The sequence below is a fragment of the Ictalurus punctatus genome, chromosome 8 (genome assembly GCF_001660625.3).
Source record: "Ictalurus punctatus breed USDA103 chromosome 8, Coco_2.0, whole genome shotgun sequence".
Classification (NCBI taxonomy): Eukaryota; Metazoa; Chordata; class Actinopteri; order Siluriformes; family Ictaluridae; genus Ictalurus; species Ictalurus punctatus.
In genome coordinates, this window is record NC_030423.2 from 5,181,874 (window position 1) to 5,193,350 (window position 11,477).

Sequence of the window (11,477 nt, forward strand, 5' to 3'; positions counted from 1 at the left end):
CAGACTTTATTGGATAATTTTCCTCAATTAACAAATGACCAAGTACAATATTTTTATTTGTTAAAATGGGTTCTCTTTATCTACTTTTTTTACTAATAGAAAATTCTAAAGGTTTCACAAACTTTCAAGCACCACTGTACATGGTTAAGATACTACTTACAATTGATAATAAAAAGCCATTAATAGATTCTGATATAAATGGGATCCACCCAAAAGAACAGGTGGTTAAGTATTATTCAAGAAATAGACTATATGACCAAAGGATTGTGGACACCTGAAAATCACACGCATATGTGGATCTTCCCTAAACTGTTGCTACAAATTTGGTATCGCACAATTGTGTAGGATGTCTTTTTTATTCTGTAGCGTTATAGTTTCCCTGCAATGGAACTAAAAGGCCCAAACCTGTTCCAGCATGACAATGCCTCTTTGCACAAAGTGAGAATCTGGAATGGGATGTTCACAAAGCACATATGGGTGTTATGGTCCGGTGTCCACAAATGTTTGGCCATATAGTGTATGTCTGATGGAATCTATTCACTGATGGAAAGAAAAAAAATTGTTTCTGAACAAATTGGAGATATTAATATTATATTTAAACAAATCTTAAAGACATTCACTTTCTGTGGCCAGTTTTCTATGCAACTTGTTGGATTTTTTTTTCTGATAGTGTCATCTCATAAGCTCTATGTTCCCCTTTTTAGGGGGCCAAGAATGCTATTGTTTTCTTTAGGATTTTTAAAATAATAATAACTATTTTTCTCATATAAAACTGATCATGCAGTCCAAACCATAAGTGCTACAGACAAGAAACGTGCTCAGTAGGTAGTATTCCCTCTCGTTACTCAGGCAAGAAAGATAAGCCTGATCGGCCTAATGGTAGTGCTATAGGGTGTTTTGGCCAACTTCTCCATAAGTCCTACAGTTTATAAATTTATACAATTATAAATTAAAACATCTGTAATTTCTATGGATTTCTACTGTTGACTGGGATACTTCAAAAACATCAGCCAATCATCTTGCAGCATTCACTTCACAGTGTGTGCATTGAGCTATCATCATGAAACTTGAGTATTTTGTTAATCTGTGGTTGCTTTGGTGTTCTATGCAGCTTGGCAATAACTAGCCTCTGTGAGCACTGTTTGCAAAGGGTGCTTGTCACGCTGCAGATTGCCTCTTGCAGCTATATTTGTATTTATTTTATTATTATTGTTAGGCAATTTAATGATTGATAAATGTATGTAAATCTTTGTATCCTTTGAAAACTCAATATGGATTAAGGTTAAATAATACACAAAATAATGTTAGTTTCATTACTATAATTGTTTATTGATTAATAGATGTGTTAAGTGACTGTTTAGTAATGATACTGTATTAAGTCATTGTGGAACCTTGTATGTGTGTGAGGAGGTGTGTGAAGATTCAGGAAGCAGGAGCTTTGGGCTCACTTTTATTTTTCAGCTAAGAGCTTTTCAGTGCATGTTCAGTCTATGTCACCACAAACCAAAAATAAACACAAATCAAAAGAGGTGACACCAGTTCTGACAATAGCCTTGTTCAAGTTCAACTTCAAGTTTAGGGTTGATGTTCCTTTCGTATGTGTATTTGTGTGTGTATGTAGGTGGATGGGTGGGTGTGATGTAGGCTTTGCCAACTCTTAAACACTCTCTTTTCTTGGCCATTGCAGTCCTTGAAAGCAAAAAAAGAACAAATAATTAGGCTGGCAGTAATATGACAAAAAGTAGAATCATCACGAATTACCCGCCAGTTCAACTCAGATCCACTCCGGCCACAGCTGATGCTCAACCACACCCCCGCTGCTAAAGTGAAGTGTTATTAATGTACCCTTATTGCATATTAAGTGTTACCAAAAAAATTTACTTTTCAAAAATATGTGCCTTCTCAATGAATTAATATATTAAGCATTTTACACAAAGGTTTTAAGATTATTTCCTTGGTGCTTTGCGACCACAATATTTCCTTCAGAAAATGCTTTTCTATTTGCAGCTAATTCCATTGCAGTGAAGTGCAAGGGTTATTATCTTTGCTCTGTATTCCTCTTTAGTGAAGCAATGATGCAATAATTACTTAATGGCCAGTGAAGGGAGCCACTCCATTCTTATATGAGAGCATCTCTGTGATGCAGGTGAGATTGATTCTATAGTACTGGATGTCCTTCCTCTCACACAAAGATATGGTTTGAGAGTGGACAATCTGTCAGGGGGTATATCAGAAGCAGGAAGCAGGACTGTCTGCTCTTGTTGAGCCAAAATGAGTAATGGATTTTATAGATTTTTCTTCTCCTTTCTGGCTTGGCTAGCAGATATGGGAGCTGTGTGACATGGCGCCTCCTCTTTCCGTCTCTTCTCTGTCTGCAGTGCAGGTCTGAGACACAGACAGACATGCAGAGAGGCTGACTGCCCTGATATGCACTGCTCTCTGCCAGCTGACAACAGACCTGGATGAGAGTTGACAATCAGCCTCAGAATGAGAATAATTGTTGTTAGCAAGATATATGCTCTGTCACTCTTGCACTCGTGGCAGGCTAGGATTGTTGAATGAATTACAGTTGGACAGGATGTCTCCTTCAGGAAGTGTTGTGTCTGCTCTCTCTACACTCCCTGCACACAGCCATTATAGCTGATTGAGTGTTGCCATCAGGAGAGATTTCAATAGAATATTAAGAGATTAATACTGTTAAGAGTTAGAAGACAGAGATACTTTTCACAGGCTGATGTTTTTGTACTGTATTTTTTAGACCCTGACCATATGCTTGTTCACTCACTAGATTGAGAGAGTTGTTGATTCAGTGAGCAGTCAAAAACTGTCAAAATCGAATAGGTTCAAAGCAAAGCAGAATTTCCTGCTGTGAAATTGTCTCTCATTTTAAGCATGCCTCTGGTGCAGCAAGCAAACAAGTTCCATCAGAATTAGAGTGTTTACCTGAGCATGACAAATCTTAAGGGGAGTGTCATGAGGACATTTGGGAGAAAGCAAAGCGAATTGAGAAATTAGCTAATTCTAAAGATGTAACACTGTAAATCTGCACAACAGCACATTTTTGTGTATGTAAACAGAGTGGATATATCTGTGAACTGAAACAGAGCCGCCAACTGCTCCCAAGTGGGGTACTGAATCTATGCCGCCTGAACTAAACTTTCTGATATATTAATCTATTATTGTTTACATTATGAGCAAAAAATTTTTTGCCAGCATCTAAGGTGAGACTCTGTCTTTCATCACATGCTGGGTACAATATTTTTTCGACAGAAATTCTCATGGTTATGACAGCTGTAATGATAATTATTGATTAGTTGGTCTGCAGAATTCTGCAGCATATGCTGTCACTTCACTTCAAGCCACATGTAGTGAGGCTACATTGAATCAATTAGTTAACTACTATCAGTCAGTTAACATTTTTTTTTTTATTGATAAACATTTGTTACATACACAATCAGGTGTGGACAAATCACTAGATTTTATGATTTGTCCACACCTGATAATATATATATTTTTAAGATGTGATTTGTGTCTAGTCAAGTTGTCATTCTGCATTCAGTTCACAGTAAAGATGCTGGGAATCAGTCCTAAAAAGAGTCGAGTTCCTAATTCCAAGCTTGGAAAAATAAAAATCAACCCCAAATGTTTGGAGTTGATTGAACACAGGCCACTTCATATAAACATGGCAAGCAAAATGAATTTAGCATCTGAATGTTTGTAAACGTATAAAATGATAAAATTATGCAGCCGTTAGCCTCTGGCTCATGTGTGCCTTGTAAGGCTGCCCCATTGGCCTCTGGTTTGAGCGTGCTTTGTGAGGCCATACTTTTGGCCTCAGGCTTAAGTTTGGTTGAAGGGGCCGTCCCTCTGGCCTCTGGCATGAACGTAGCTGTAAGGCTGCTCTCTTTATTTGACTGAGTCGGCTGGGCCGACACACAGGTTATAGCCTCCCCCTTAACAAGTATTTGGGGGAGCTGAGCCTTGAGCTGGTCCAGAAGGGCTTTGATCTGGTAGAGCTGCCTTTGGTAATCCCAGATTTGCTCGTTCTGGGCTAACATGCACCGGGGCGTGTCTGCTGCATCCATAGGGGGTCTTGCATTCTGTCAGGGATTGGAGTCGGAGGCAGGTTCAAGTGCAAAGAAGGTTGTACACAAATTGGTGAAAAAATGTGATTTGGTGCAACACAAAAACAACCACTAGAAACATGAACAAGAACAAAAACATAACCGGTGGTCATTAGACATGAGTGAGACTTGTGTATGTGATCTCATGATGTTCAGGGGCTGATAGACAATTTTTTATAACAGTATGGCTCTGAAAAATCCAGACCTCAACCCCACTGAGATGCTGTGGTGGGATCTTAAGATCTCAATCATCAATTAACTGAAGTAATGTTGTAAAAAGAGTGGGCAAAAATTCTCCAAAATGATGTGAGACAGAGAAAACGTTTACTTCAAGTTATTGTTTCTAAAGGTAGTTCTACATGTTCCTGAATTATAGGTTGTACTTATTTTTCCCACCTGGTTTCTGAATGTTGGTTTTCTTTTTGAGAAAAAAATGACTGCATATTGAAATCTTGTGTGTTTTTTGTTGTAATCTGAGATTATAGAAGTTAGTGAGAACCACAGTACTGTTATTTAGTTCTTGATACATAAAAACCTGGAATTAAAGGAGGGGTATTTTCTTTTCCACATTACTTTAAATTATAGGATTATATTAATGCACTTGTTCTAATACATTGTCCTTGCTATAGTAACCACTTGTTCACATCATCTAAGCCTAATTGTAAGTGGATTAAAACAGTGGTGTACCTTAACAAAGAAAACATTGATATGGTGAAGTTCTTGTACAGTAAGCAGATGTTCATTTAACATTTATAGAAGGAGTCACACATGTAAAAGTCAGTATGTTTCCTCAAACAGAGGTTAGTGCCTGTTTTTGATTACGTTATAGTAGCTACAGTATATACAGTCGCTCCCTCACCAGGATCTCCTTTTTTCTGTCTCTTGACGTTAATGAGACAAAAAAGGCAGCTTCTTATTTAAAGGAGGAACCAAAGCACAAATTCCTCTGTCCCAAAACTTGAGCTTAAGATACGTTCCGTAAAAAGTCTATACGTCATTCATCACCAAATTTATTGCAGTAGATTAAAGTGGGGTGAATTCTCTGGGGTGAATTCTCTTTCCTTACTCCTACTGTTGCTGGGATAGGCTCTGGATCAACTTCAACCCTGACTAGGATAAAGAGACTACTGGAGATGAATGAATTATTATTATTTGTGAGTGAGTGAGAGCATGAGTAAGAGCGTGAGCGAGTGAACAAGAAAATCTATGCACTGGATATACAGTCCCCTCCAAAAGTATTGCAATGGAAAATACTGATTCTTTTGTGTTTACTATATACTGAACACATTTGGGTTTAAGATCAAAAGATGAATAAGAGAAAATAAACTTTCACTTTCCAATATTTTCATCTAGATGTGTTAAACAACTTAGAATGGGTTTTGGCAATTTGATAGGATATTTTTGCGACATGCTATAAGTGAGAGACAACTGATGAAAAGCACACTTCATACAGTAGATGACCTGGATTCAGGCAAAGCTGTGAAAAGTTATTCCTCCACACCGACAGTCTATAAAACATAATGGAGTCATGCTGCAAGTAGCAGCATGTGCTTGTTAGAAAATGTATGGTGGATCATTTTTGAATCCCATTCTTCATGAGTGCTGCATATATCAATAAAGACAGTCCCCAAACCTGCTCTGACCTTTGTGACTCACAAAACATGTCATCTCCAAAATCAAGCATTAGATCAGGCATTGTGACATTTTTCAAATCACAGGTCAGGGAGCGGAAGGTGCTCATCAAAACTGTCCATCCTACAGTGCTGTGCAAAAAGTATTTGTCCCATCCTGATTTCTTATGTTTTTGTGTATATCTCATACTAAATTATTTCAGAAATGAAAACAAAAGGCAACCTGAGTAAGCACAAAATACCCAAATCTATGAAACTGCATTCATAATGGGGTTCAGCTGGACTAGACCCAACCAGGCCTGATTACTGCAAACCCTGTTTAATCAAATCAACACTTACCCAGTAAGTCTTACCCAGTAACACACTATGCCAAAATTTAAAGAAATTCCAGAATGATGAGAAGAAGGGCAAAACTGGAAGAGTAGCAAGGTGAAAGCCACTCCTAACCCAGAAGAATATTAATGCTCATCTGAATTTTGCTAAAAAAAAAAAAAAACCCAAACACCTTGATGATCTTCCAAACTTTTGGTAGGATGCTCTGTGGATTGATGAGTCGAAAGTGGAACTGTTTGGAAGACAGGGGTCCCGTTACATCTGGCATAAACCAAACACAGAATTCCACAAAAAGAATATCATATATGGTCAAGCATGGTGGTGGAAGAGTGATGGTGTAGGGATGCTTTGCTGCTTCAAGGCCTGTGCAACTTGCAATAATTAAGGGAAACATGAATTTTTGCTTCACTAAATAACAGTATCATTTAAAAATTGTATTTTGTGTTTACTCAGGTTGACATATACACAAAAATAGAATAAATCAGGATGGGGCAAATATATTTCACAGCACTGCAGATAAATATAGACAATTTAAATCATAAATAAAATTATTATTAACAGGACCAGTCTGTGATATATGATAGAGGAGGGGTCAGAAAAAAGACAGGACTGAATCAGGAAAAGGAGAATTGAGAGAGAGGCAAATTAAGAGGTGTGTAATGCCTCTTCAACCCATCATATTAAAATTTCTGTATACTTTGTCTGAGTACTGTGCCTCTGTCCTTGTATTGCAAGTTTACCTTTACTAGTACTTGAGAGTAAATTAATATTGCTTATGAATATGAACATATGTAGTTGGTCTCGAGTATTTTAATAAAGTGTCAGTTAAAGGACTTCGCATGAAAAAAAAGTTTTCAGTCAGAAGAATTTTTTTTTTGCTTCAATCCCTGGAACTATATTTTGCCTTTTTTGTACAGGATTTAGCACGTGTGCATTATTTTATATGTTTGTCACTATTTAAGTACTGTCAAGCTATGTTTTTATTTAAGCACTGTCTAGCTAATTTGGCCTTTTTTGTTCAGGTTTTAGCACATGTATGCATTATTTTTCATGTTTATGTCACTATTTAACACTGTCTGGCATTGTTGAATACTCGATTCTGAAGGTGTTGATTAATGTTCTGTTTAAGGTGTTGATTAATTTTCTGTCTGAGGGTAGTGCCAGTAAAAATTACAGAAATTTGTAAGGAAAATTTATAACAGATAATTCACAGGGACTTATGTGGTGGATGTTCCATATAAATGGTTTAAATGGAAGAATAGATGTTGACTTTTGGAAAAATTTCTATAAGGAGACATTTATTACCATTTCTAAAAAGGAGTCTCCAGTATTAGCTCTTTGTAATAGTCAGTGATAAAGCAGTGCCTTTAGGATGTACGGCTATGCAGTTTTTCAGTGACAAGATTCAAGACAAGATTAATTTATTGTTTTATTATCTTCAAAAGAGAGAAAAAAGTTAGGCTGGTAAGGGAACAACCTATGTAGCTTGTTATAGGTGTTATAAGGTAATATATAAGAAATAACATGAACTAACTTACTGCATTATCATATAACTTTAAATGAATAAAATGTATGATATGTCCTAATTTAATCAATAAAAATTGTAATAATCAACTGTTGTTGAACACTCCATTGCAAATTTAATCCCTGCTCTGCTGATAATAACCTCTAGTCCTCTGAGACTGTATGTGTCTGTAGTGACTTGCCAATTCAGCCACATGTGCACTAGTGAGGTCAGGCACTGATGTTGGGCAAGAAGGCCTGACATTCATACAAACTCACCCTATACAGTAGTATGCTTTCAATTTTGTGGAAGCAGTTTAAGGAATATGTTGGTCAGGTGTCCACAAACTTTTGGCCATGTAATGTCTAAAAATATAATAATAAATAATGAAATAATATTAAATAATGAAATAATAATAAATAATAAATAGGAAAATTGTGTTGGTCCAATCACATCACCCCATCATTGATTATTTTCCTATGACAGCCTGCCCTGTCGTGTTATATCTCTTACTGTAGAAACCGGTGTGTATGAATTTCAGGAGAGCTCAATTTTCAGGCTTACTTTTAATTTTTTTCCACAGCACTTTTCAGAGTTTGGCCAAAACTCCACCAGCTATGAGACTCTCTCTCTCACTCTCCCTCTCTCTCTGTCTCTGGCTCACAGAAGTCCCTGAAAGCACAAAGAAACACACATAAGTATACTGAAGGGTAATAAGACACAGATGAGAACCATCACACGTTACCTGCCAGTTCAACCTCCTGCTGTCTCCTCTCTGTCCGTAGCTGACACGCGACCATTCCCCCACTGCCACACTTACATAATGTAATGCTTAAGAGTTTGTGTTAATTTTAGCTGATGTTATCTCATTTCAATCTGATGATATGTTGCCAGATAGCCAATACGTATTTGTCTCTTGGAATAACATGGAAACTTATTAATTGAGATTTTATCATTATTCAGTATTAGGTGCTTAGGACAGAACAGTGTTACTTCTCAGCTCTATTTCTGAGAGCTTGTTTGTCATAGGTCCAATGTTAGGAATATTGCCTAGGCCATGACATTTCACTAGTTCAGTGACATGAGCTATGTCTGTACAACAAAATTATATCAATGATTGTTGCTGCTGCTTGAATTAAATTAGAGGGGGGAAAACTCATTAAATATCGTGGACAACTCCCCCAACAGACGTTACATCTTTAACTTTAGGAATATGAAAAAGTGTCAGACTTTGATGTGAGGATCAGGTTGTGTCTTGTCCTGTGAAATGAAGCAGTACAGAATGACTTATATTCAAATATATTAAAATTGAATGCCTCATATTTGCATATGAAATTGAAAAACTGAATTGGGAATAGAAAGCCATGATTTGTGTATATTAATCAGAGGAAGGAGGACCAAGCACAGCAGGAGCTGTGTTGTATGTTGCGGGTAGAGAAATGTTCCTATAAAACACAGTCTGTATGCTTTTAAAATGCAGTTGACAGATAACCATCTTTTGACATTGTCTGCTCATTTGCTCTTACTCTTTTTATGCTGTGACTAACATGACAAAAGTCATAGATATCATGACAATAGTCATAGACTATCACAGTCTTAGAATATCCCTATAGCCCTACACAACTGTATGCTTTTGGGTCAGTCCATCTCAAGTGGTCCAATAATTTTGAAGTTGTCAATCCTGTATTGGACCACTTGAGATGGAATGACTGTTTCTCATAAACATGTAAATTAATGTCATTCAGTTTAACCCCTTTTGTTAATGAGGTGGTAATTTGAAATATTCTAATTTTTGAAGACATAATGTTGTCTTTTCTCTGAGCATCATGAGAGCAGACCCAATGTTTTTTCTCTTTCTCTGATGGGTTTGTTTTGATTTTTTAGCCTAATGATGGTTTAATTCACTGTCAGTAACAGCTCTTTATACTTCATATACATATTGAGAGATAACAGCAACTCGAAAGATTATATCTGCTTACCTGTAAGTGAAATAATAAGGGTATGACACATGCCTGTCCATGGAACTGCTAAGCATGCAATTGTTCAGTGCTGTGCAAAAGTTTGATGCACTTCAACAGTATCAAGTCAGTAAAACACATTTTAGATTCCCAAACATTAGTTTTCTAGCACAAAATTAAATGTTACAGAAAAATGTTTCTATGTCATTAAAGAAAGCAGCATATTATGTAAGAGACCACTTTTCAGACAAAAAAACAATAAAGGTTGTTGGGTTTTGCTTCAAAAATAAGACGCGAGTGTGACAGTCAAAGTCTCCAGGAGAACTGTGGCTGCTTGTACAAGACGCTCAATAAAACGTACCAGCTAATGTCCTTATACAACTGCACAAAATGTACTGTAGACTACAATTTTTATTTAAATTGTTTTGTCACACCAAATATTGACTTTGTTTCATTCACTACAGTTTACTGCTCTTTACTGTATTTATTTTTCATTTAATGTAGAATTTTAATTTCATTATTTTGAAGGCGTCTTTGCCCTACAACACTTCTTTGTATGTGCCTAAAACTTTTGCACAATATATACAGTGAGGGGAAAAAAGTATTTGATCCCCTGCTGATTTTGTATGTTTGCCCACTGACAAAGAAATGATCAGTCTATAATTTTAATGGTAGATTTATTTGAACAGTGAGAGACAGAATAACAACAAAAAAATCCAGAAAAAACGCATCAAAAATGTTATAAATTGATTTGCATTTTAATGAGGGAAATATGTATTTGACCCCTCTACAAAACACGACTTAGTACTTGGTGGCAAAACCCTTGTTGGCAATCACAGAGGTCAGACGTTTCTTGTAGTTGGCCACCAGGTTTGCACACATCTCAGGAGGGATTTTGACCCACTCCTCTTTGCAGATCTTCTCCAAGTCATTAAGGTTTCGAGGCTGACGTTTGGCAACTCGAACCTTCAGCTCCCTCCACAGATTTTCTATGGGATTAAGGTCTGGAGACTGGCTAGGCCACTCCAGGACCTTAATGTGCTTCTTCTTGAGCCACTCCTTTGTTGCCTTGGCTGTGTGTTTTGGGTCATTGTCATGCTGGAATACCCATCCACGAACCATTTTCATGCCCTGGCTGAGGGAAGGAGGTTCTCACCCAAGATTTGACGGTACATGGCCCCGTCCATCGTCCCTTTGATGCGGTGAAGTTGTCCTGTCCCCTTAGCAGAAAAACACCCCCAAAGCGTAATGTTTCCACCTCCATGTTTGACGGTGGGGATGGTGTTCTTGGGGTCATAGGCAGCATTCCTCCTCCTCCAAACACGGCGAATTGAGTTGATGCCAAAGAGCTCCATTTTGGTCTCATCTGACCACAACACTTTCACCCAGTTGTCCTCTGAATCATTCTGATGTTCACTGGCAAACTTGAGACGGGCATGTATATGTGCTTTCTTGAGCAAGGGGACCTTGCGGGCACTGCAGGATTTCAGTCCTTCACGGCGTAGTGTGTTACCGGTTGTTTTCTTGGTGACTATGGTCCCAGCTGCCTTGAGATCATTGACAAGATCCTCCCGTGTAGTTCTGGGCTGATTCCTCACTGTTCTCATGATCATTGCAACTCCACGAGGTGAGATCTTGCATGGAGCCCCAGGCCGAGGGAGATTGACAGTTCTTTTGTGTTTCTTCCCTTTGCGAATAATCGCACCAACTGTTGTCACCTTCTCACCAAGCTGCTTGGCAATGGTCTTGTAGCCCATTCCAGACTTGTGTAGGTCTACAATCTTGTCCCTGACATCCTTGGAGAGCTCTTTGGTCTTGGCCATGGTAGAGAGTTTGGAATCTGATTGATTGATTGCTTCTGTGGACAGGTGTCTTTTATACAGGTAACAAGCTGAGATTAGGAGCACTCCCTTTAAGAGTGTGCTCC

At 37.7% G+C, this 11,477-nt stretch overlaps 1 protein-coding gene across 7 annotated transcripts in view; it reads left to right on the top strand.

The window, feature by feature from the left end:
• diaph2 (diaphanous-related formin 2) overlaps positions 1-11,477 on the top strand; it is a 388,403-nt gene that overhangs the window by 239,396 nt on the left and 137,530 nt on the right. Inside the window, exon 25 of one of the 7 annotated variants that reach the window (XM_017474047.3) lies at positions 8,176-10,137. The exons of the other annotated variants lie outside the window; for them this stretch is intronic. Coding sequence (XP_017329536.1) covers positions 8,176-8,213 — 38 coding nt within the window. The 3' untranslated portion in view covers positions 8,214-10,137. Of the gene's footprint in view, positions 1-8,175; positions 10,138-11,477 lie in introns of those variants that run through there. 7 annotated transcript variants of the gene reach the window in all.